Source organism: Astyanax mexicanus, chromosome 1 (genome assembly GCF_023375975.1).
Source record: "Astyanax mexicanus isolate ESR-SI-001 chromosome 1, AstMex3_surface, whole genome shotgun sequence".
Lineage (NCBI taxonomy): Eukaryota > Metazoa > Chordata > Actinopteri > Characiformes > Acestrorhamphidae > Astyanax > Astyanax mexicanus.
The window spans coordinates 3,840,026-3,867,643 of record NC_064408.1 but is presented as its reverse complement, the minus strand read 5'-3'; the positions used below and the strand labels follow the sequence as shown (position 1 = coordinate 3,867,643).

Here is a 27,618-nt window from a genome sequence, read left to right as displayed (position 1 = left end):
ATTGCTTTAAAATAGATTATTAGCACTGTTCATTTCTTATTGTTTCAGTTTAATTTAGTGCATTTTGGAGAGATTGTCAGTGCTTCTGACTGTCACTTTAAACTGGCAAAACAGCAGCGTTTAATGTTATTATTGACAGCATTTCTTCCAAATTACAAATTGAATTATTGCTATTTAGAGCTTTCATTTACAGAAAATAAGAAATGGTCGAAATAATAAAAAAGATGTTGAGAAATCAATATTTGGTGGGATAAACCTGGATTTTAATCACAGTTTTTTTCATGCATCTTGGCATCATGTTCTCCTCCTCCACCAGTCTTACACACTGCTTTTGGGTGATCTTATGCCACTCCTGGTGCAAAAATTCAAGTCTTTGAGCTTTGTTCACTTTGTTTGATGGCTTTGGACCATGCGTTGTTTGCATTGCTGCACTGTTTGTTAATATCTTTGGATGAAAATACATTTGATCATTTTTCCACCAAACTAATTCCTTCCAAAAGTATTGGATTGAGCTCCAGAATAACTCGTCTAACTCTGATCTGGTATTAGATACAGTGACTATAGGCTCATACTTGTGTATCTCCTCCAGATAGTCCTATTCTTTTGGCAATGCTTCTGTGCAAGGTTTACACAAGCTGTGCGTGTGCATTTGCACATCTGTGGCAGCTTCTGTAAAATTATAGTGTGTTTAATTAAGTGGAATATTATCCACTGTTATGCCAAAAGTCATGGCATACAGCAGTTTTTAAACTGATCGTAAAGTGTAATCCCAGGTGAGGCTTAGGGATGATCACACCTGTGTAAGTTGTGAGGTGTTATCTTGTGTTATTGATGGAGCTACAGCAGAATCCGCTGATATCAGTCAGTCAGCGCTGTAATGGATTGTTAGTATTAATATTGGCTCAGAGACGCGGCGGCGGCGGGGTCGTTACTCCGCCACGCTTTGCGTAACGTGACATTTAACGCTTATTGCGATTTTTTCACGGAGGATTGTGATGGTGTTGGAATGACTCACTGTCTCTCTCTCTCTCACTCTCTCTCTCACTGTTTCTCTCACTGTCTCTCTGTCTCACTCTCACTGTCTCTCTCTCTCTCACTCTCTCTCTCACTGTCTCTCTCACTGTCTCTCTCTTACTGTCTCTCTCTCACTGTCTCTCTCTCTCTCACTCTCTCTCTCACTCTCTCTTTCACTGTCTCTCTGTCTCTCTCTTACTGTCTCTCTCTCACTGTCTCTCTCTCACTGTCTCTCTCTCTCTCACTCTCTCACTCTCTCACTGTCTCTCTGTCTCTCTCTTACTGTCTCTCTCTCACTGTCTCTCTCTCTCTCACTCTCTCTCTCACTGTCTCTCTCACTCTCTCTCTCACTCTCTCTCTTACTGTCTCTCTCTCACTGTCTCTCTCTCTCTCACTCTCTCTCTCACTGTCTCTCTCACTGTCTCTCTGTCTCACTCTCACTGTCTCTGTCTCTCTCACTCTCTCTCTCACTGTCTCTCTCACTGTCTCTCTGTCTCACTCTCACTGTCTCTCTCTCGCTCACTCTCTCTCACTGTCTCTCTCACTGTCTCTCTGTCTCACTCTCACTGTCTCTCTCTCTCACTGTCTCTCAGTTCAGTTCAGAGGTGCTTTATTAGCATGAATGTAATTACATACACTATTGCCAAAGCAATTAATAATACAAGTAAACAGACGTTATAAAATAATAAAAATAATAATAAATAAATACTAACAATAATAACAAAAATAAAATACATAAGTAAATCTACAGATTAGAGAGAAAAAAAAAAAAACAGTAATATTAAAAAGGTTGAGTTATTAATAAAGAAAAGAAGTAAAAGTAGTAATAAAGCATGTTAAAGTTAGATTAATAGAAGTGAAAGTAATAGTACAGAACGTATTACAGATATAAGTACAGATATTAGTGATTGGTGGACGGTCTCACTGGTTGTCTCTCAGATTGTGACAGGCTGTAATGTATTGGGCAGCGAGTGTGATCAGCTCTCTGCTCTCTCCCAGTATGTAGGGCAGTTTGTGTGTATTAGTGCAGTGTAGGAACTCGGGGGCGACGCTGCTAAATTTCCTATAATATAAACTCCTGATGGAGTGGTATTTTGGACACTCTGTGAGGAAGTGCAGCTCTGTCTCCACCACTGCCAGCTCACAGTGAGAGCACAGTCTGGCCTCTCTGGGTGTCCAGTTCTGCCTGCGCCGGCCGGTCTCCACGGCCAGGCTGTGCTCACTGAGTCTGTACCTGCTCAACATCTTTCTCAGTTTTCTATCTTTAATTTCTGTCAGGTAATCTGCCAGAGTGTATTCTCGGTTCAGAGCCGAATAGCACTGCAGTCTGTGCTGCTGTTTTACTGTCTCAGTCCAGTGTGTGATGTATTTCTGTTTTTGTTGGGTAATAATTTGGTTGGGTTTAATGTTTTGGGCGAGTGTGTAGTGGGGCTGGGTGGTGTGTGTGATGTCAGTGTGTGTTAGGTCAGTGAGATTCAGGATCAGCTGGGTTAGGGGACTCCTCTGGATGTTCAGCTCTTGGCAGGTCAGTGCTTTATAGTGGAGTGAGTGGGGGTCACTAGATTTAATGTGCTTCCAGAAGTTTATGGCTCTTTTTTGAATGTTAATTATTAGAGGGTACTGTCCTAATTCTGCTCTGCAGGCCGTGTTCGGGGTCTTCCTCTGCACACTGAGGAGATTCCTGCAGAACTCTGTGTGCAGAGTTTCAACTGGGTGTTTGTCCCAGTTTAAAAAATCATTTTGAGTGAGGGGTCCCCAAACCTCACTACCATACAATGCAATGGGTTCTATTATTGATTTAAATAATTTTAGCCAGATTTTAATGGGAATTTCAAATTTAAAAGATTTTTTAATGGCAAAAATAGCTCTTCTCGCTTTTTCTTTGAGCTCCTTCACAGCCAAGCCAAAACTTCCAGTATAACTGAACGTTACACCCAAATATGTGTATGTTTTAGTATATTCAATATTTGTGTTATTAATTTTAAAATTAAAATTCCCCTGACTTTTTGTCCCTTTTTGAAACACCATGATTTTGGTTTTTTGGTGGTTTATTTTCAAAGCCCATGTGTGACAAAAGTCCTCCAGCATTTCGAGACTTTGTTGTAGTCCCTCTCTCGTAGGGGACAGTAAAACGAGGTCGTCTGCATAAAGAAGACATTTGACCTCGGTGTCACCCAAAGTAAGACCAGGTATATTACTGGATTGATCCAATTTTTCTGCCAATTCATTAACATATAAATTAAACAGAGTGGGGCTCAGACTACAGCCTTGTCTTACTCCTCGTGACTGTGGAAAGAAGTCTGTTCTGAGATTTTCAATTTTAACTGCACATTTACTTTGTGAGTACATCGATTTAATTACATCATATGTTCTCCCCCCAACACCATTCTCAATAAGTTTATAAAATAATCCGGTATGCCAAATTGAGTCAAAAGCTTTCTGGAAATCCACAAAGCAGGTAAAGATTTTGTGTTTATTTTGAGTTACATGTTTATCAATGAGCGTGTGGAGGGTGAAAATGTGGTCTGATGTTCTGTGGTTTGGTAAAAAGCCAATTTGATTTTTACTCAGAACGTCATGTTCTATTAGAAATTGTGTAATTCTGCTGTTCAGGATGCTGCAGAATATCTTACCTAGGTTACTACTTACACAAATTCCTCTGTAATTGTTTGGGTTAAATTTATCTCCGGTTTTGAAAATAGGGGTTATAAGTCCTTCATTCCACGTAGTTGGGAAGTGGCCGACATTTAAAATAAAATTAAATAGTTTTAAGATAGCCAATTTGAATATATGATTTGTGTTTTTTAACATTTCATTTAACACACCATCTGTTCCACAGGCTTTTTTAGGCTGAATATTTTTTAGTTTTTCCTCTAATTCCTTTTCTGTAATTGGGAAGTCGAGGGGGTTCTGGGAATTCTTAATAATTGTTTCAAATGCCTGTAGTTTTTCAGATATTTCAAATTGTTTTCTATTTATTAATGGAGTACTGTACAATTTTTCAAAATGATTTCTCCATGTATTTCCATTAATGATTGTTAATTGTTCATGATCTGTTCGGTTTAATGATTTCCAATGATTCCAGAATGAATTAGAATTAATTGATTCTTCTAAATTGTTAATTTGATTTTGTATATGTTTGTATTTTTTAATTCTTAGCGTATGTTTGTATTCTTTAAGTGCTTCACAGTACTTTGTGCGTAATTCCTGATCATGAGGTTCTCTGTGTTTCTGATTGGATAACCTTCTTAGTTCTTTCCTCTTGTTTTTACAGTCCTGATCAAACCATTTGTTTTCTTGGGTCTTATTGGGTTTGTTTTTTCTAATGTTTAAATTTGAAATTTGGATGGCACGGTCAAAAATTCTGTTTAAATGTTCCACAGCCATGTCAACTCCCTCTGCATTCTGAGGAAAGGTGTGAGATAGAAAGGAGTTAAGGAGTGTCTGGATTTGCTGGCTGTTAATTGCGTGAATATATTTTTCAGCACTGTCCTGAGTCCATCTGGGAGGTAGTTTAAATTTGAAAAGTTTGCAGGGATTTTGCCAATTATCATTCCCAACTGGTTTGTTTAGATATACAGTAATTTGGCTGTGATCAGAGAGAGGTGTCAGTGGCTTGACTGTGAAGGCTCTCAGGAAGGTTGTGTCCAGATCTGTTATTATATAATCTACAACACTGTTGCCAAGAGCTGAGCAGTGTGTGAACTTACCGAAGGAGTCCCCTCGCATTCGTCCATTCACAATGTACAGGCCCAGGCTTCGACAGAGCTGCAGTAGGTTTCTTCCATGTGAATTTACTGATTTATCGCAGTTTTCTCTGGGGGAGTGAGTACCAAAATGTATATCATCTCCTGTAATGAAATGATCTCCTTTTGTGCTGATAAAGTCAGGTTGCTCTCCTGTTCGAGCGTTTAAGTCCCCACAGATCATTACATGGCCTTGAGTTTGGAAATGACTAATTTCGCTTTCTAAATTTTGGAAGGTTTCTTCTTTAAAATAGGGGGATTCTGCTGGGGGGATGTATATTGCACAAATAAATAAATTTTGGGGGGTTGAAATTGCCTGTTTGTTAAGTTTTATCCACAAATAATCTTCTCCTTTTTTTACTATTTCTATAGAATTTGTTAGTTCTGATTTAAACCAAATAAGCATTCCCCCCGAGTCCCTACCCTGAGAAACGCCTGTTAACTTGGTGGAAGGAATAACCAATTCTCTGTGGTCTGGAGGACAACCAGTGGGACCGTCTCCTTTACACCATGTCTCCTGCAGTACCAAAATATCAATATCCTTAATTTCATTTATAAATTCAGGGTTTCTGCTTTTTAAATTAAAAAGAGAAGAGTTCAAACCCTGAATGTTCCAAACTGAAATTTGAAATGATGCCATTCTTAATGAAATAAAAGGTATGCTATTCTAATCATAGACCATGTCCCATCAGACGTGTGCAGATGTGACTGAGCATCTGCTGTATGTCTCTGAGTTCGGACATATTAGCGTTTGCTGTTCCTCTGACGACCTGAGCGTAGGTCAGGGGTCCAGGCCTGGTCTGGAGCTGCTGGGTAGTTGATGGTGGGACTGGTGCATGGGGGGAACCTGTGGTGTGTGCTGGTGCTGATGTATGTGCAGGAACAGGGTTCCTCTGGATTCTCCTCTGCATGCCTGGCTGTGGTGGGTGATGGTAGGTGTGGTGCTGAGGTGTCTGATGGGGGGCTTGTGATGCTCCTCCTCCAGGTCTTGGGGTGTGTTGTGATGACCGTGTTCTCTTGAGGTTTTGTTCAGCAGTGTACTGGATAGCCCTGCGGGTCAGTGCAATGTCCTTCAGCGTTTTTGCAAATGTAGGCACTACATTTTTAAAAAGGTGGACGTGATCATAGAGGCAGGTGGTATCCAGAGTCGGGTGATGGGCCAGGTGGGTGTTTGGCCGGAGAGCACATTCCCTGGAGATGCTGGCGTTGATTTTCTGGATGGTGTAAGGGTGAAAATCTTTGCGAGGCAGCAGTGTTGAGATGATAATTTTTGAATTAGAGAAGGTGTTGTTGGCCTTCTCGATTACTGCTCTCAGGGAGGTGGCCACTCTCTCTTGCTGACTCCGGAGGTCGTTTGTCCCGGTGTGGATTATAATGTGGGTCGGTGACCCTAGTTTTTCTTCTGTGAGGAGCTCCAGTGCTTTTTTAGTGGTTGGGCACCAGAGTTTTACCACTCTGTGTTTGGGAAATAGTTTTTTCTCATTAATGAATTTCCCGTTGGAATCGATTAACAGAGCAATGTCACATTGCCCTGGATTTCCCTCCTCTCTCTCAGTTTCCTGGATGTTGGACTCCACATGTGCTTGCTGACTGGGTGGAGTCTGCTGAGAACTGGTGACTGGAGCAAGTGAAGGCTGTTGAGAGTCGATGGTTGGAGCAAGTGGAGGTGGTTGAGAGTTGGTGGAGGTTGAGGGTGAGGGCTGAAGTTGGGTGGTTTGAGCTGATGGAGGGCTCTGATGTTGACTGAAGGAGAGCAGCTGTTGTGTCAGACTCTGTACTGTGCTGTCTCTCTGCTTTAGCTCCTCTCTCAATGCAGACATCTCCTTTCTGTAGGTGTGTCTGTCCTCCTCTATGATCATTTTTAGATCTTTAACTTGTTCTCTCAGTGCTGTCAACTCTTTTTCGGAGCTGTCCTTGTCCAGCTTTGGTTGATTGTAAGACTGCTGCTTTAGGACCATCTCTCTGAGTTGTACTAACTCGAATTCTAAGCGTGTAAAGTGCTCTTTCATTGAGGTGATGGAGGTGTAAAGTGAAGTCTGCTGGTTCTGTTCTGTGTCCTCCTGCTCCTGAGCTGGGGGCTCTGGGGGGTCTGTTGTAGTGTTCTGTAGATCTGCCTTGTCTTCCTGCAGTGTGTTTACAGTGAACTTTTCTTTCTTTGCAATTTCTTTAAGATTATTAAAAGAGTCCTGGAACACACTGGGGTTTCCCTGCACCATGACAGTACCATTTTTATAAATGTTCACTGTGGCCATAATTGTCTCTGTGTCTGTTGGGTCCTTTATTTTTATTTTCCACCCATTACAGATCCCTTCTTTTTTCACAGAGGAGTAGTGACTTAGCAGAGCTTTATGCCATGAGCTGGGGTGTTCTGAATAAAAGATGAGATTGCTGATTTCCCCAGTCTTATAAAAATCAGCAAACAGAGTTTCAGGATTCTCCTTTAGCAGATTCTGTTTAAACTGTTTCCTGGCCGTTTCACTTTTCAGTTCAGGAGGGTAAATGACAGGGCAGTACTGTACTGGGCCACAGAGTTGATCCACATCCTCCACAGGGCAGAGAGGGACAGGGGACAGTTCTGATTGGCTCATCCTGGACACCTTATATGGGTAACTGATGGCTCGGAATGTTGAGGGTTTTTGATTGTCAACCCTCCAACTGTCACTTTAGCTTTAGCATTTAGCTCATATTCATAGCTAAAACGCTTAAATATAGTATTTCTTCCTCTTATTTTCAATGTTTTTAGTGAAAAAGTCACTCACAGTACTGCAGATGCTGTTTGTTGAAAGTTCTGATAGAGATGTATGTTCCTCTCAGTTTCTCCCTCCTGTAGTGATCTCTCTCTCTCCCTGCTCTGCTTTGCCTGAAGGTGAAGTCTCTTCTTGTTTTGATTCAATATCTTTCAAATATCTTATTGAATTTCTTGATTTCTTGATTTCTGTCCTAAATATTTTACTTTTTACTTGAATTTACGTTATCCAAGTATTATTACAGATTTTCTTAATGTTTCTCTCACTTTAAAACAAAAAAAAAGAGAAAAATCTGGGAGCTCACACAGATATGACTTATCCTTAGAACTCTCTCTCACTGTCTCTCTCACTGTCTCTCTGTCTCACTCTCACTGTCTCTCTCTCACTGTCTCTCTCTCTCACTCTCTCTCTCACTGTCTCTCTCTCTCTCACTCTCTCTCTCACTGTCTCTCACTGGAATGTTGCTAAGTGGTTGGTTGGATGCTGTGGAGTCTCTGTTTGTTGCTATGGTGATGCTGAATGGTTGCTAGGTGGTTGCTGTGGTGTTGCGAAGTGGTTGCTAATGTAAGCGAGGGGGTTTCTAGGTGGTTGGTATGGTGCTGCTAGTTGGTTGATAGGTGTTGTTGAAAAATTAAATGTACAGTTTAATGAATCGAACTTTTGACTGGTATTTTATATGAAATTTGAGGACACCCTTTCTAATGAATGCTGCATTATTCAGCATACTTTAAGTTGCACGCATTGCTGACACAGATGTGCAAATGCACAAACATACACAGCTTGTTTAGTCCTTGTAGGGAAGTATTTCCAATAGAATAGGACTCTCTGGAGCACATAATCAATCACAAACCTATTGGCTAGAGGTCTATGTTTCTACACATATATATCTCAAATATATATTTTTATAACTTTATGATCTTTACAGACAGATATGGGTCAAAATCTGACTTTTATCTGATTGCTCTGATGCCAAAAAGTGAAAAAGAAAGCATGGTTGCTTTTTCTTTTCTCTGCAAAACGACGTTCTGTTTATTTTCTGTATCAACAGCCTCGAGTCTTTGGGCTTTTTCTGGTTGTTTTCATGTCAAAACGATGAAAAAATATGTACAGTAACATAAAGTATGTTTGTTTCTCTCTTCCGATAAATTCTCTTCTTTTCGTAAACGATAATCTGCGGTGGTTTAGGAGATTAGAATCTTTCCACACGGTTTCTCCGCTCTTTTCAGTGTGGGATTCGCCCAAATGAGAGTTCTGGTGCCAATATTCAAAACTTTCATCTGTATATATTTTGTATATATCAGTTCTGAAGCTGTTGTTGATATGTGGAACTGTTTCTACACTCGTTATGGAGATGAAGATCATGGATATATTGGAGTTTCAGTGATTTCTATGAACTGCTTGAACTTTTCCTGAGGCAGTTATGAGACTTACAGCATTATTTTTCTGATACCACAGAAAAAGTAGAAATTGTTTTAAAATAAACTTTTATTTTGAAAGCATGACGAAATCGGCACCCCTGCCGTGAAAAGCACCCCCTCTCAGGAGCTTGTTTCTAATTAAAGTTAACTAAAGCAATTATCTCCGCTTTTATCAAGAAGATGGTGCGAACGGGCTGTCGAGAGAGGGCGCTTTTCATGGCGGGGGTGCAGATTTCGGCACTGCTTAATTTAGTACCCCCGCCAGAAAAAGCACCCACTCTCTGGAGAGGCTGCAGGTGACGTAGCTTAGAACAGTATCTTGGGTATTTCCATTTAATAAGTAAAGTTAAAGGTAAGAAGATGTGGGTTCGCGCTCCAGAGAGGGGGTACTTTTCCTGGCAGGGGTGCTGAATTCGGCACAACAGTGACTTGACATAGCTTTTGGTCCTGTTTATTACACATACACCTGTTCAGATAAATGTGCCTGAACAGTATGGGTTGGTCCTGTCACCTCAGGTAGTCCCTCACCCAGAGCATGAGGCTCCCACCACCATGTTTAACAGTTGGTAGAGTGTTGTTAGGGTTTTATGCATCTCCTTTACTCCCCCATAAGTACTTCTAGTGGTCTCATCTGTGCATATGTCTTTAAAGGAGTTAATTTTGTAGGTGAGGGTTCTTTCTTGGTGATTCCTGGAAAGCTTCCAGTTCATGGTAGGCCTTTTTTAAGTTGAAGCTCCTTAAAAGTAGTTTTAAAAGATGTTTGTACGTCCTTTGCTGCAGAAGCAGCTTTTATAGATAAACTCTTATCTGGGAAAAAATCACGTGAGATGTTTGAACATTGCTGCTTAGATTTTATGGCATTTAATGTTGCTAGGTGGTTGCTAGGTCTCTGGTCTTCACTATGTTGTGACGTGGCTGCTAACGTGTGCAAGGTGGTTGCTATGGTGTTGCTAGTTGGTGGTGTTGAAAACGAACTCTACAGTTTGAAGAACCAAAATTTAAAGAATCATATTCTACAATATCTCCTCCATCCCTCAACTTGTCTTACCTATTCTACCTTTATACGTTTTTTTACCTTCCTTTTCTTCTTCCCCCCTAGATGACCCGCCGCTGTCTGGACGTCTGAAAGCCAGGCACCATGTCGCAGTTGCTCCACGTGGAGATCCCTAACTTCGGGAGCACGGTGCTGGGCTCGCTGAACGAGCAGCGACTGCTGGGTCAGTACTGCGACGTGTCCATCCTGGTGAAGGGCCAGGCCTTCAAGGCTCACCGGGCAGTTCTGGCCGCCAGCAGCTTGTACTTCCGCGACCTGTTCAGCGCCAGCACCAAAGCCCAGTTCGAGCTGCCCTCCTCGGTCACGCCGGCCTGTTTCCAGCAGATCCTGTCCTTCTGCTACACCGGGAAGCTCACCATGGCCGCCAGCGAGCAGCTGGTGGTGATGTACACGGCCGGGTACCTGCAGATTCAGCACATTGTGGAAAGAGGGATGGACCTCATGTTTAAGGCCAATTCACCCCACTGCGATTCGGCTACGGCTAACATAGACGAGCCCGGGTCAGAACCGCAGAGTCCCAGTAACAACCCCAACAGTAATCCCAGTAATAACCCCCTGTCCATGCTCGGACCCCCGGCCTGGTCACCGTCGCTCGTCGCCCCAGCTCGGAGGATCAAGCTAGAAGGCAGCGAAGCTCCGTTAAACCTGCAGGGCGGCGCCAAAAAAGGCTCCAGGGAAGGTGCGTCACGCGGCGGGTCTCTGTTTTTCTCCGGAGGGGCGGGGTTTTACCCGCCAGGTGTGCAGACGTATCCCATAACCCCCGGGGAGCGCTCCAGCCCCGGGGAGTCCAGCCTGCCCACCACGGACAGCCCCACCTCCTACCAGAACGAGGACGAGGAGTTCGAGGAGGAGCCGTACGACGGAATCACGGAGGAGGCTTTCAGCCAGATCTATGGACGCACCGCCAACCCTTACAGCAGTAAGTCACTTTTACAGTAAAATCACATTTACTGTAGTATTTACAACCTTAACCAGCATACAGAAACTGAGAGCTAAGACACATAAGCAACAGTGAGTGAGTTAAACACAGTGTTTAAAAACTCCAGCAGCACTGCTGCTGTATTTGATCAATCGTACATCAATCGCTGGTGTACTAAACATGCTATTCTTGTGTTGAGACAATGAGAATTTGTCTGTTTAAAATAAATAAATAAATAAAAATATAAAATAAATTATTTTAGTAATATTGTATAAATTAAGTAATTGTAATTAGGTAAAATTGTATGCAGAAATTTAGTTTAAAAGTAAAGTTTACTAAAAGAAAGGATTGATTCAGTAAAAATAAATGAAGTAAAGTTTACTAAAAGAAAGGATTGATTCAGTAAAAATAAATGAAGTAAAGTTTACTAAAAGAAAGGATTGATTCAGTAAAAATAAATGAAGTAAAGTTTACTAAAAGAAAGGATTGATTCAGTAAAAATAAATGAAGTAAAGTTTACTAAAAGAAAGGATTGATTCAGTAAAAATAAATGAAGTAAAGTTTACTAAAAGAAAGGATTGATTCAGTAAAAATAAATGAAGTAAAGTTTACTAAAAGAAAGGATTGATTCAGTAAAAATAAATGAAGTAAAGTTTACTAAAAGAAAGGATTGATTGAAGTTCAGTTCACTTATTTACTTATTTTAAGTCTTGAAACTGAGTTGAAGTTACTTAAATTAAATCTGAAATTAAATTTACTTAAAAAAAGCAAATGCAGAAAGTTGCGGAACTTTTTTCAAAGTAAATTTTACTCATACTTTTTTTCAGTGCAGAAAAAGAGACAAAAAAGACACATAAGCAGCAGTGAGAGATTAAACACAGTGTTTAAAAACTCCAGCAGCACTGCTGCTGTATCTGATCCCCTTGTACAACACTTAAAATCTTCTTTCCTATCTTCTTCACTGCTGATCCGACAGCATGGAGAATCTTCTCAGACACTTGCTGTAATGTATCGGTACGCGACGCTGATCCGTACGCTTGGTAAACAGTTTAGAAAACGCTGTCAAAACACTGTTTATTCATCCAGCAGCGAATCCTCACCACCGAACTCCCGGCACAGCGCGGGGAACCGCGGCCGAGACGCCCGTAAACATCTCACCCACAGATACGACTAAACCCGTGACCTCACAGAGCCGACGACAGACAACCACCAGAGCGGAGATACGAGTTTAAAGTCTCCACCCGATGCCCGAACCAAACTCGATTTCCCACCACTTCCCTTTAAAAAGGAAGTGCACTTAAGAACATTAAAAGTATGTTGAAAGTTGGTAAAGAATACTAAAAGTGCATTTTCAAAATTTCATTTTTATTTTCATTTTTAAAAAGTTCATATTTATAAAGTTTTAAGAGTTCAGAAATCAGTATTTGGTGGAATAACCCTGGTGGTTTTTAATCACAGTTTTAATTTCATGCATCTTGGCATCATGTTCTCCTCCACCAGTCTTACACACTGCTTTTGGATAACTTTATGCTGCTTTACTCCTGCTGCAAAAATTCAAGCAGTTCAGTTTGGTGGTTTGATGGCTTGTGATCATCCATCTTCCTCTTGATTATATTCCAGAGGTTTTCAATGTGGTAAATTCAAAGAAAATCATCATTTTTAAATGCATTTTTAAGATTTATCCAGAGCTGTATATATATACATGTTTATTAGCTCAGTAAAACTTAAACTAGCATTAAAATAAATACAAACAACAATTTTACAAAAAACAAAAATCATCTCCTAATCTCTGCTCCTCATCTGAGTTGTTTTTTCTAGTTCTCATCATATTAATCAACACCTGGTTTGGTGGTAAATTGGTGGTAAATGTGGTAAATCAGGTGAGCTGCTGACGGAACTGAACATAATAAAATACACATGCTGGCTGAGGAGCATCCAGGAGAAAAGTGGAATCTCTTACTTAACTTACTTAGTAAACTTAGTTAAAAATTAGAATTCCTTGTTGTGTTTTACTGTATCGGGGTTTATTTGCATCTGTTTAAATCATATGTGGTGCTTTTTTTAGGTAAAAACACTCATAATGCTGAGATAAATTAATTAATTTAATTTGCTTTGGTGCCTAAAACTTGTGTATATATATAAATCGCAGGCTTTATCATTTTAATTAATCATCTTTTATATTGTGGTTTCACTAAAAGCACCGTTTTTCCTTTGTTTTTATGAGTCCTGGCGCTTTAATCTTCAGGCGGTTAGATGAGATAAGCGGTGGAGGAGGGAAAGAGGAGGTGGGGAAAGTTTCGAGTCAGACTGAAACTGTTTCAGCACTTTTTCCCGACTCTCTCCTTTATAGATCAGACATACAGAACCTTATCAGACACCTCGCTCCTCTCTGAACCAGGAGACAGAGCTTTCACACCCAGCTCTATTTCCACATAATGAATCACCCAGCCAACCGGACCTGACTCAGAACAGAACCGGCCCGCCGGAAAAACACCTCGCACACTTTACAGCTCAGCGCAGCTCTACCAAATACTGCCTGAAAACAAAAGTAGAGAGTATAGAGTTTAGGCTTTATACAGTATGTGAATGTAATGATGATTATTGCTATCTTAACACCCTGCCAACAGTCTATTTTCACACCTAGGCACCTAAGGCTGCAACGATCAGTCGATATAATCGACAATGTTGATTATTTAACCCTTAAAAACCTATGGAAAAAATCTCACCTTGTGTTCTCATCTTAATTACTCAGGAATCCCTTCACACATAAACATAATCCATATATGGTTAGAAAGGGCGGAGCTTACTTTTTCTAAAAATAGTGATCACATCCCAGTGCAGTAAAGCTAAATCTACAAGAAACCCATTGAGAAAAACACCTAAAAAAGTGAAAAATCTCCTTCCCCAACCAATATTATTTACCTTTAGTGCTTCAAACATATTTATATGATGTTTCAAACCAAATAATATCAGCAAATAAAGACTCAAAAGTGTCCACAGAAAAAGCAGTGTGAAACTACCTGCTTTACTCAAACTAAAGCTAGGTATGGTGTGCGCACTACTTTATATAGTTTTTATTTTACTTGCACATTTAAAGGTGTTTAGACTAAAAAGTTAAAATTTTTGTAGATTTTATATTTTTTTCTTTGTGTGTCCTGATCCTCAAAATACTGAAAGGCATACGCTGCTCTGAGTGTCAGGTTTTTAGTATCTACATGTATCCTAGAGGTGTGATTATTGATTATCAAGAATAATAAATAAATCCGCCTGATGCTGTTTCTCCATGTATTTTATCAAAGTAATAATTAATAATCCATGTAATGAACTCAAATCATCAATATTCTTATGATTTAAACACATGTACACTCTAGTCTAACCAATTTTGAAAAGATATCTTAGGTGTGAATATATTTAAAGTCTATACATTCAAAAATAAGGGAAAACATAAATTGTATAAATTAAGTAACTGTAATTAGGTAATATTGTATGCAGAAAAGAAGTAATGTTTACTAAAAGAAAGGATTGATTCAGCAAAAATAAATTAAGTAAAGTTTAATAAAAGAAAGGATTGATTCAGTAAAAATAAATGAAGTAAAGTTTACTAAAAGAAAGGATTGATTCAGTAAAAATAAATGAAGTAAAGTTTACTAAAAGAAAGGATTGATTCAGTAAAAATAAATGAAGTAAAGTTTAATAAAGAAAGGATTGATTCAGTAAAAATAAATGAAGTAAAGTTTAATAAAGAAAGGATTGATTCAGTAAAAATAAATGAAGTAAAGTTTAATAAAAGAAAGGATTGATTCAGTAAAAATAAATGAAGTAAAGTACTAAAAGAAAGGATTGATTCAGTAAAAATAAATGAAGTAAAGTTTACTAAAAGAAAGGATTGATTCAGTAAAATAAATGAAGTAAAGTTTACTAAAAGAAAGGATTGATTCAGTAAAAATAAATGAAGTAAAGTTTAATAAAAGAAAGGATTGATTCAGTAAAAATAAATGAAGTAAAGTTTAATAAAGAAAGGATTGATTCAGTAAAAATAAATGAAGTAAAGTTTAATAAAAGAAAGGATTGATTCAGTAAAAATAAATGAAGTAAAGTTTAATAAAAGAAAGGATTGATTCAGTAAAAATAAATGAAGTAAAGTTTACTAAAAGAAAGAATTGATTCAGTAAAATAAATGAAGTAAAGTTTAATAAAAGAAAGAATTGATTCAGTAAAATAAATGAAGTAAAGTTTAATAAAAGAAAGGATTGACTGAAGTTCAGTTCACTTATTTACTCTGTGTAACATTTAAGTCTTGAAACGGAGTTGAAGTTACTTAAATGTATCTGAAATTCAATTTACTTTAAAAAAGTAAATGCAGAAAGTTGCGAAATCATTTTTTAAGTAAATTTTAAACATTATTGTCTGCAGTGAAAAGTGAATAAAAGTGTAAGAACTGAGGATCTGAGGATCTGAAGAACTCACTGAAGTCAAATGGGGGCATGAGGTTTTGTTAAAGTGTCCAGTTTCACATATTCCTGAAATCCATTCTATCTGTAATGAGTTAGGACACCGGAGGGTGACATTGTGGGATATTTGAGAGCACTCTTGATGTGAGACTGTGTGTGTGTGTATATGAGTGTGTGTGTATGTGTGTGTGTGTGTACTGAGTGACAGTAAGATAGTAGAGGTCAATTAAAAGCGGATCAGGAACAGACAGAACTCAGAACTGGTGCTGCTGGAGCCGGCGCTGCATCAGAACCGGGATTGAATGTTGGTGATTAAAGTTTGATGGGGGATGTGGGAGCGGTGGGCCGGGTGGGCCGGGAGGAAGTGGTGGTGCTGAAAGCTTTAGACCCTCACTTCTCCGCTCGGGTCAGAACCGAGCGCCGGGACCGGCCCGGTATCAGATCCACAGAGTGAAACTTAAACCACTATAAAACATAAACACACGATCCCACACTTTCACAACTCTCACTCTCTTTCTCAAACTCCAGCGCCGAGGTCAACCAGGACACAGAAACGATTCAGTACAACAGATAACGACTCACCAAACAGAGTTCGCTCTATATCGTAAAATTTGACTGGTGTTCTGTATTTATGAACTGGAGATCCGATTTAAACCTAAAGTTACTTACACAGGTTAGCTAACGCTAACTAGCTGTGTAAACAGAACTGTAAGCTCCAACTCTCAACTGGTTGACATTGACACCCTAACATTGACATCAACTCGTATTTCTGAGGATTTTCTTTTACTATATTTATATTTATTAAATAGGTTGAGGAAGAATATATATATATATAACAGTCCTCATATGTGGACATAATTTTTCTTAAAAACATTATGTAAAAAGATAATTCTTTGTTTTTACACTAATCAGATGCCAATAATCCCAAATAGCAAAGATGAATAGAAACAGTGCATGCCATGCAAGAATTCGGGTCTGCTGGGACGCACAAATGTGCCGCGCCCACGTACCACACCCATGATTAATTAAAAATTAATAAGGAATTAAAATTTAGATAATTTATATTTTTAAATCTGAAACATACATTTTCAAATAGAAAAAAAAAATAAAATAAATAAATAAATAAATAAATGCCACAAGAAATTTAGTTATTTAATTTCGGCCAAGATGGTGCAGCATTAAAACATGCTGTTGTGGGAGGCAAGGACCACGCCGCACCAAATACAAGTCACTGTGTTGTTCTTGTCATTGAGCTCCCATAGTATTGTCTTTTTTTCTCATAAATTCTCCCTCTTTTCCCCGCTTCCATATTTCAGCTTCTTGTGTTGTGTCACAATAAAAATAGTCAGTGTAAAGTACCGTGCTCTGAGTTTTCTAATTAAATAAATTATTTCTCGAGGCATTTTTTAATAGAGTAATTCGATTTACTCGTGAACTAGGTAAAGGAAAAAATACTTTAATAAAAAATAAGGGTCAGTCTATCTCAAAAGAAGATTTTTTTTTCTTCTACAGTTTAACTGACTCAGTATTACAGTTAAAATTGATATTATTAATTCAGTTATAGTGTATGAGTATCTAATGTCTGATGGTGATGTCTGTTTTGTGTGCTGTAGATTCGGATAAGCCGGAGATGGCAGCCGTGCCCCTCCCGCTGGAGAGCCGGCCCTGTGTGCTGCTGCGGCGGGACCTGGTGGCACTGCCCGCCAGCTTAATCAGCCAGATCGGGTACCGCTGCCACCCCAAACTCTACACGGAGGGAGACCCCGGGGAGAAGCTGGAGCTGGTGGCAGGTGGGCATTCTTTACAGCATCACTTTACATCAAAATCTCTATTATTTTACAGTTTTATAATCAGTATTAATAATCCTGAGGTCAGGGGAAGGACATGGTCCTGGTACACACATATGTACACACCTGTAGATTATACAGTCTACAGTCTAGTAGGGAAGTATATACACATATTTTACATATATACAGTTTTCTTCAGTGCAGGTGTATCTGTTCAGGAGTCACTGCACAATAGAACAGTGCACCAAGTAGCCAAGTGATACTAAAAGTATGCTATTGCAGCTTAAACCTTTTGGGGCCCCAAAACTTCTGCGACTAATTTTGAAAGACAATTAGCAGCGAGGTACTTAGTGACTGTTACTGTTATATTTCCAAATGATTTTAAATTCTATGTTAGTTATTAGTTTTTTGTGCGTTGTCTTTTTAATGCAAAAACCTGATAAAAGTCATGGGACAGCAATCCACTGTAGTAATTTGTCCCATGACTTTTGCCCTATTGAAGCTGTGGGATATGTGTGTGTCACTCTGCTGGATCCAATCAGATTAAACTGAACTAAACTGAAATCAGTTAAACTGAACTGAATTGAACTAAACACCTAGTTCTGACACCCACCTGCTAACTGAATTACTTTGAACAACTGACTTAAACTGGACTCAGTTAATGGAATTGAATTGAACTGAAACGTTCTGAACTGAATTGAACTGAACTGAACTAAACTGAACCAAACAATACCAAACCAAACTGAACTGAACCAAATTGAACTGAGCTAAACCAAACCGCTCCAAACGAAACTAAAGTGAACCAATCAAAATAAAACTAAACTGAAACAAACAACACCAAACTGAACTAAACCAAACCGAACCAAACAAAACCAAACGGAACTGAGCCTAATTGAACTAAACTGGATTAAACTGGACTGGACTGAACTGGACTGAACCAAACCGAACCAACTGAACTGAAATTAACTGAACTGAACTAAATTAAACCAAACTGAACCAAATCAAAACAAACAAAACCGAACTGAACTGAACTGAACCAAGCTGCACCAGACAAAACCAAATTGAACTGAACCGAACTGAACAAAACAGCTAGTTCCTACACCCACCTGCTAACTGAATTACATTTGACAATTGACTTAAATTACACTCAGTTAAAATGAACTGAATTGAAATGCACTGACCTAAACTGAACACCTAGTTCTGATGCTTACCTGCTAACTGAATTACAATTGACCTAAATTGGTCTAAATTAATTTGGTTCAATTAAATTGAACTGAATCGCTTTGGACAATTGAGGATAGCTGGTCTGATCTAAACTGAACTGATTTTAATTTAGATCAACTGAATTGATCTGAACTCTAAGTTTAACTGAACTAAGCTGAACTGAAACAAGTTGAAATTAAACTAAATTAAACTGAACTGAATTTCTTTGGACAGTTCAATTATGTCTAGTTCTGACAAAATAGAACATAAAACACTCTGTTCTTCCTTAGTTTATCCGGAAATCAGAAAAGTAAGATCTGGCAACCCTGTGATGAATGTTAAGTATAGAGTGTGTGTTATATTAACGTCAGTGTGTAGTCTTTCCCGAGAGTAAACACTGCTGAAGCTGTAGATCTGCCAGTGTGCTGATGTAATGAAGCGGATCAGGTGTTGAGGTTATATCTGGTGCTCTGCAGGTACGGGGGTCTTCATGACCCGGGGGCAGCTGATGAACTGCCACCTGTGTGCTGGCATTAAACACAAGGTGCTGCTGAGGAGACTGCTCGCTACCTTCTTCGACAGGTGAGTCACTGCAAACATCATCATTTAAACTCATATAAATAAATATATATATTAATATATACTGTGTATAATATGATCTGCTATTTACATACGCAAATTACAACTAGTTATAATCGGTTCATAAGAAAATAAATGACTGTATATTTAGTATTTTATGAAATACACTCAATTTACTGTTTGCAAAGTTATGCAAAATGATTGACACACCTCCCAGCCAATCACAACCAAGCTTTAATTATTTAGCTTTACCATATTTTCTGGATTCCTGGTTTGATTAATGTTAACACGCTCAGCCAATCTAACCTGGAGTGCACTGATTTTAATCCAACTTTTTGAAATTGAACAGAACTAAATTGATTTTTTTACTGAATTAAACTAAATGGAATCAAAATGAATCAAATTAAACTAAACTTGCTTTGTACAATCAAATTTGGTTTGACAGAAGTAACCTGAACTCATTTGAACTAAACGGAACTTTGAATTGAATTTAATTTAATTGAACTAAACAGAACTGATTTAAACTGAACTGAATTTAAATTTGTTAAACTGTTCACTTCAGTTGGACGTCTAAATTTCAGTTTAACTAAATTGAATTGAACTGAAGTTAATTAGACTGACTTTAAATGAGCAAAACTGAATTGAACTGAATTGAACTAAAGAAAACTGAATTGAACTGAATTTAATTGAACTAAAGATAACTAAACCGAACTGAATTGAACTAAAGAAAACTGAATTGAACTGAATTTAATTGAACTAAAGATAACTAAACTGAACTGAATTGAACTAAAGAAAACTGAATTTAACTAAATTTAATTGAACTAAAAATAACTGAATTGAACTGAATTTAATTGAACTAAAAATAACTAAACTGAACTGAATTGAACTAAAGAAAACTGAATTTAACTAAATTTAATTGAACTAAAAATAACTGAATTTAACAAAATTTAATTGAACTAAAAATAACTAAACTGAACTGAATTGAACTAAAGAAAACTAGATTGAACTAAAAAGAACTAAACTGAACTGAATTTTATTGAAGTAAAGAAAACTGAATTTAACTGAACTGAATCGAATTGAACTGAATTAAAGTAAAGAAAACTGAATTGAACTGAATTGAAAGGAGCAAAACAAAGATTAAATTATTTTGATTGAATAAAAATTCATTTGACTGTACAGTTGAATTCAACCGGTATGAATTAATCTAAGCTGCATTAAATAGAACTGATTGATATTACTGATTTCCATACAGTCCTGTACTATACTATATATACATTTTTCTGTGGAGTTATGAGTTTTTATTACGGTTTTATATGAGATTGTGTGTTTGATGACAGTGATGAGCAGGATGGAGATAGAGGTGATATTGTAATGTTCTGGATTGTGATTGGTTCTGCTGTGTGTGCCCTCTGCTGGCTGATTGGTTGCTCTGCAGGAACACTCTGGCTAACAGCTGTGGGACCGGCATCCGTTCCTCCACCAGCGACCCCAGCCGGAAACCTCTGGACAGCAGAGTGCTCAACGCCGTCAAACGTACGTCTTATTACACCATCTTTAACCCCTGAAACCCTGATTTTAATCAGATTTAAACATCGAGACATATAATCTTCACTTTAATAGAATTATTAACAATATCATTTCCTTGTTGGGGAAAAAGTTAGCGCACACACTCATAATCTGAACACACAAACTGTCCCTTACACTGTGTCCAATTTTTTTTTTAATGAATGGACCAATAGAAATTCTCTAAAATGTCCTGAAATGAACTCTTTTTACATTGAACCAAACCAAACCAAACTGAACCAAACTTAGATTGGATTTCAGTGAATTTAATGGTATATTTGGCCAATTTAGTTCAGTTGGACTGAAATAGACACACAGCTTGTCTAGTCCTTGTAGAGCCAGAAATATTGCCAATAGAATAGGACCCCCTGGAGCAGATAAGCATGCACAACAAAAAGTCAAAATGTTGATTTAATGTTGAACTTTTTCCCATGGTTTATATATGTCCACATTCTTAGTGAGTGAATTGAACTAGAGATAAAGTGTTAAATACTATATAGATAGTAGAAGGAAGAAGGTACCGCAGCATCCGGTCCAGCACGACAAGATTCTGCAACAGCTTCTACCCCCAAGCCATCAGACTCCTCAACTGCAGAGACTGAACTGATGGTTTTTCTGTACATGCGCACACACTCTTACCCCACTTACCCCAGAAAATGGAAAGCACTAAAAACCCTACTACCTCACTGGACTCTATTGCACACTGTGTAATGGAGGTAATTACTACCTCACTGGTCTTTTTTGCACACTGCATAATTTGCACACTGTCTTGTTATTTATTATTCTTTGTCTGTATTGTGTTGTATTGTCTGTCTGCACTTTTGTACTGTTGCACTATTGTTCTGTCTACACTGTGTTTATGTGCACCATGGTCCCTGGAGGAACGTTGTTTCGTTTCACTGTGTACTCTGTATATAGCTGAAAGGACAATAAAAACCACTTTGACTTTGACTTTGACTTTGACTAGATAGATAGATAGAAGATAGGACTGTTTATTATTGAATTATTATTCAGAGGAGGTTAGCTTGTGTTTTTGGTTCCTTATACAGGATAAAACATCCCTGCTTACATTCTACCAGTGTATTTTTTAGTTCTCCGTGAATTGCCATCACTTTGTCACAATTTACAGTACAGAAGATGGTAAGTTGCTTTTATAGCCTACAACACGTCGGCTAGACAAACAACCATTATATAAAATATAAAAATGAAATACCCAATGGAAGGTAGCCCTGGTGTGCAAGACTACACACCGATGGTAAGTTAGTATAAGGAGGCACTTTCTATTTTTAGTAATGTGCTAAGATATGTTAAATGGACTTGGATAAGTAGAATTGGATAGTAACTGGATGTCTCCAAACAAGAAGTAAAATAAGTGGGTGGGGTTTAATTAAATGTCTGTGGAGTTGAGCAGTATTTATTGAGTTTATTTGTGTTAACACTGAAATATTTAACTCCAGCATCAAATAACTCCAACACTGAAAACCAAGAAACATTAGCAAATTGAGATCCATAGTTTCAAATGTGGAGCTAGAGATGCTTATTCATTCTTCTAATTCATCTCGCATTGATCGAAATCGCTCGAAATCGCTCGCAGGCAATACAGAATGCTGCAGCTAGATTGCTAACTAGGGAAAATAAATGATCTCATTTAAGTCCATTACTAATATCACTGCATTGGCTTCCGGTGATTTAAGCAAATTATTTAATTTAAAATTCTTACCCTTACATATAGAGCGTTACATGGTCAGGCTGCCATGTATATTTCTGATTTACTTCACCCACCTGTTTCAGCAGCTGCTGAAGGAGCTGCTGATTCAGTGGAGTCTTTTAAAAACGTTTTTTTAAGCAGGCTTTTGGATAATGTATCAGGTTGACTGTCTTGTATTTTATGGACTTTTCATCATATATGTTTTTTGTTATGTTTGTCCATTTTAGGTTGTGTAGTATGAATTATTTTGCAAAGCACTTCGTGACTTCTGTCTGTAAAAGGTGCTATATGAATAAATTTTACTTACTTATTTCCTTACATTTAAATCTAAATCTCAAAGTTGTTTAACTCAGAAAGTTCAGCTGTATGGTTAAGTCTGTGTTGGATGATGTATTGTCTCAGAAATTATAGTTTTAAACAATATTATTGTCATCGGCGCCGAGTGGTCCAGCGGTCTAAAGCGCTGCCACTATGAGCAGGAGGTCGCAGGTTCGAACCCCCAGAGGGAGCAAAATTGGCCCTGCTTCCTCCAGGTGGGTAGATGGCGCTCTCTCCCCACATCACTCCTAGGGTGATGTCTGCAGCACAGGGCGTCTGTGAGCTGATGTATCAGAACCGAGTCGCTGCACTTTCCTCCAAGCGCACTGGATGCTTGGCAATGCTGCATCAGCAGCAGCTCAAAAAAAAGCAGTGGCTTCACATGTATCGGAGGAGGCATGTGCTAGTCTTCACCTTCCTGGTGTGTTGGAGCATCCTAATGAGTGGGTTGGGTAATTGGCTGTGTAAATTGGGGAGAAAATGGGAAAAATTAGAAATAAAATTATAAAAAATATATATTATTGTCATCATTTTAGTGTAGCGTTTTGTGTAGAGTTGTGATTTTTTTGGGCGTGCGACAGTAAAACTCCTCTCTCTCTCTCTCTCTCTCTCTCTCTCTCTCTCTCTTTTCTGCAGTGTACTGTCAGAATTTCGCCCCTAATTTTAAGGAGAGTGAGATGAACGTGATCGCGGCCGACATGTGCACCAACGCCCGGCGCGTCCGGAAGCGATGGCTGCCCAAGATCAAGTCCATGCTGCTGGACGGGATGGAGGTGTACCGAGGGGCCGGGGGGCTGACCCTGGGGGCTCCCGGGGCCGGGGTCCCGTTGACCTTTGACCCGGAGTTTAAGCCGCTGACCCCGTCGGGCCTGGTTCTGGACCAGCGGCTGTTCGGGGAGCGGAAGGACGCGGAGAGGACGCTACAGCTGGACGGGGACAGTCCCGAGCACCAGGAGGGGGCGGAGCCTGAGCTGTCCGACGGCCGGGGACAGGAGGAACCCAAAGAGGAAGAGGAGGAGGACGGGGCGGGGGCCGAAGGAGTGGACGGGACTCTGGGGGCCACACTGTTAATCCTGGGGGCCGAGGCGGCCATGCGTAGCCAACGGACCCTGGAGGGACAGCAGGAGGAGGAGTTTGTTGAAAGTCTGAGGATAAATGGGCAGTGAAGACCTGGCAACCCACCTGCACTCGTCTCTATAGCGCCCCCTTGCTGCTCTTGTTGACTATACTTACAAGCCACAGTACCGTGCATCGCAGTACATAGCGCATAAATAACCCACCCAACCCACACTAACATATAAACGGGTCCTATCACTGAGCCCTGGAGTACGCCGAAAACTGCACATTTAGTGTTTTTCCTGCTTTTGAGGCATCTGGATTAGTTTTTATCTTGGAAATTACAAAAGTTTAAGCAGTCACCAGTAAAATGTGCGGTTTTAATCCAGAACAGATTTTAAGATGCATTCGCGTGACGAAACTTCGTTTTTTTTTTTGCCTTCTGTGGTTTTTCTTCATTAAAAAAACATTACATTACAAATTAACTTAACTTTACATTAAATGCAGAACTTACATATAATCATGTTATTACTGACATTGATTTCTATGGAGACAGGGTCCAGATCAGAAAAAAATCTAAAAACTCTGATCTTTATGCAACTTTTAAGCAATTTATTATCTCCCAGCCAATCAAATAGTTTGAATATAGCGTCAAACCTTTACAATTGGTGAAAACAAATTAATAGTTGTTCTTTTTTATTTAATTTAAAGAGTGCTTACTTATACTGTAGCTGACTGGTTGGAGGAGTTGTGTTAAAGCAGGGAAAACAGCAAAATGTGAGCAAACAGGGCAACTCCAGGACCAGGACAGGGACCCACACCCTGCACTAACACACCCAGTGCATTCTGGGTAATGAGGGCGACTTTGGAGGGTTAATAAACACAGGCATTGCTTTAAGAAAGTCTTTAGGAACGGGCACTTTTTTACATTTTTTAGAACAGATTAATTGAAAAATTACACACATTAATTCAAAAATCAAAACTGTAAAGTGGCCTGCAGAATATTTAATTAGAATTATATTTTTTTAGCTGTGTATGTTTATTACACTAATTAAGGCAAGCAGAAGAAGTTTAATTCTGAATAAAAATCCTTTTAACTATTTTTCCCGTATCTTTAAACTATAAAACAGGCCAATTTGATGCGTAACATAACAGGATGGTTAATACAGAATTTTTCCTTATCAGTTCTTAAAGAAAGATTTTAAGAACTTTGAAAGTATCCTCAATTGGAGTCAATGCAAAGATTATTATACATTTTATAATGATGGAACTGGCACTCATCAGGACCGCCCCAGGAAAGGTTATCATCATTTTTCGTCAGATAAGAGCACCTTAATGCTTCTTCACATAGTATTTTGGTTTGCTAAGTTACTACATGATTCCTTACGGTACCTTGGTACATAATTGGGACACACCCATACATTTATTTGAGGGGACTACTTTTTGTCACAGCACCCTACATGTATCCCTCCACTACTTTACTGATATTTGGATTTTGAAAACACGTTTTAGGTCTGGGTAAATTTGAAAATCTTGTTAAATCAGTGCAGAGTGCATCAGACGGTTCGATTCTTGTGGGCGGAGCCTTTGCAGGACATGGCATGGTAAACTGGCATTTACAGTGTTACAGTTCAGGAGATAATAATACCTCAGTAATGAACGCAATGCCTGTGTTTATTTATGGCATGAAAACTCACACACACACACTTCCCATTAAAGCCCTCCAGAGAGTGCACTGTGTATGTGCTTTAACATTTCTAATGCCACACATGCACACACACACACACACACACACACACACACACTAAACACAGAAACGCTTGCATGCAAAATTACCAGTCCACAGAGCCCCAGTATAACCAGCACCCCCATAATCTCCCATTTCTGAAACAGACACTTTTTTTCCACGTTATTTTACAAAAACCCGAGAAAAACATCGTAACCTGCCGAGAGCATCCAGCGGGGGGGCCTTTCCTCACCGCGAGCGACAGAATAAAGAGTTACGGAACCGCAGCTTCTGCTTACGGTTCTCTACTGTAAATTATTTAATGAAACTCAAACTAGTATCAGTTTTTCTTTATTTTTCTCTTCTTTTTGTTTTTTGCTGGCTTTATTGCATTTGCACTTGAAGAGGTACGGAGAGACACCCAGTTGTTTTAGTTTTTAATTTTAATTTTAATTAAATTTTTTTATTTTAATTTGGATTTTAATTTTAAATTTTATTTTTAATTTTAAAATGTATTTTTAATTTTAATTTTATTTTTTTCAGATTTATTTTTTTATTTGTATGTTTTATTTTATTTTTAAACCTTTTTATTTAATTTTATTTTATTTTTATTTTTTTATGTTTAAATAATTTTATTTTATTTTTTAATTTTTTTCAATATTTAATTGCTTTTTTATTAAATTTTATTTTATTAGATTTTTATCTCTTTTTTTTTTCTATTTTTTTTTTTTTACAAAAGTGACTCGGTCTCTCCACCTTTTCTCCCTCTTTCCGCTGGATTCGGGGTCCGGTTCGGACGGATCGGACCCCCAGGCGACACCTTAGCAAGGGCTGCTTTTTAAAGGCTGAATGGATGAGAAATTGCACAGCAACACTACGAGCTTCGGCACTGTTTCTCCTTATGGTTTTGTTTAATTGTTTGTTTGATTGTAAGTTTTTTTTATTGTTATAGCGCCACCTAGAGCAAATGCAGTGCACTTCCTATATACTACCCTCAGCATATTCACATATTCACCATAAAAACTGACCACTGAAGACACTGCAGACCCTGCAGCAATCTGCTGACAGTAATACTGTGTTTAAACTAATGCATATTAATGCATATTATTGCATGTGGGTTTATACAGTGTGCTGAGCAGCAGAAATCAGATACTAGCAGTTATAAATACAATCTTATCCCATTTTTAAAAAAAACACTGTTAAATATTCATTTCTTTTTGTCAGAATCTTCAGGTTTGTTCAAGTCATGTAGTTTTTCCTCTTAAATCTGTTTTTTCTCCATTTATATTTTTAAAAATGGCCAATATTTGATTTTAAAGGAGGAACTAACTAAGAAAGTATTTCCAAGAGCTTTTAAAGCAGCCAGATATGTACAGATATGTTGATATTATTGATATTATCAAATTTATCAACAAAGCTAGTGTCATCTTTTATCAGATTGGGTGTGTTAAAGTTGTAGAGGGCCTAGAGTAAGTATTTAAATATATATTTTTTCCATATGTTTTGGATTGTGTTGCAGCTGTGAGTGTTAGAATTGCACTAGAAAGAGAATTTGTTTACATAGAATCACAATTTGCAAAAGTTGCATTTTAAAATTAATTATCAGCTAATTAATTAACCAATTAATTTCTTACTAGGCTAAGCTAGTAAAATGCAGGTTGCTAGGCTAAGCTAGCAGAACGTGAGGCGCTGGGCTAATCTCGCAGAATGAGAGACGTTAGGCTAAGATAGCAGAACACTGGAAGCTAGGCTAATCTCGCAGAACATTGGGCACTAGGCTAATATGGCAGGACGTGGGATGCTAGGCTAATCTTGCAGAACACATGGCGCTAGGCTAATCTTGCAGAATGAGAGATGGTAAGCTAAGCTAGCAGAACGCAAGGTGCTAGGTTATCAGAACATGGAGCGCTAAGCTAAACTAGCAGAAAGTGGGGCTCTAGGCTAAACTAACAGGATATGGGGATCTAGGCTAATCTTGCAGAACATGGGACACTAGACAAGCTAACAGAAGGCAGAACGCTAAAATAAGCTAGCAGGAAGCGTGGCACTAGACTAAACTAGCAAAATTTGGAGTGCTAGGCTAACCTAGCAGAATGTTGGGTGCTAAGCTAGCAGAACGTGAAATGCTAGGCTAAGCTAGCAGAATGCAGAGCGCTAACCTTGTTGGGCGCTAAGCTAAAGTAGCGAAGCAAGCAATGATTAAAATAACATCGTTCATTTCCAAAACATCATATACCATAATTCCGTTTTCCAATCTGTATAGATCCTGCACACAATTAAACAGGAAGTTTTTAGTTACAGTGCCTTTGAGACTTATATGCAAATGAGA

General features: G+C 38.6%; 1 protein-coding gene across 1 annotated transcript in view; it reads left to right on the top strand.

Annotated features, from left to right (window-relative positions):
* The window catches only part of LOC103043869 (nucleus accumbens-associated protein 2), a 98,533-nt gene extending 71,380 nt beyond the window's left edge, over positions 1-27,153 (top strand). The window contains exons 2-6 of the mRNA XM_022666325.2: positions 10,025-10,898; positions 16,963-17,139; positions 18,816-18,921; positions 20,354-20,451; positions 23,144-27,153. Coding sequence (XP_022522046.2) covers positions 10,064-10,898; positions 16,963-17,139; positions 18,816-18,921; positions 20,354-20,451; positions 23,144-23,673 — 1,746 coding nt within the window. The 5' untranslated portion in view covers positions 10,025-10,063 and the 3' untranslated portion in view covers positions 23,674-27,153. The remainder of the gene's footprint in view (positions 1-10,024; positions 10,899-16,962; positions 17,140-18,815; positions 18,922-20,353; positions 20,452-23,143) is intronic.
* The last annotated feature ends 465 nt before the right edge of the window (positions 27,154-27,618 follow it).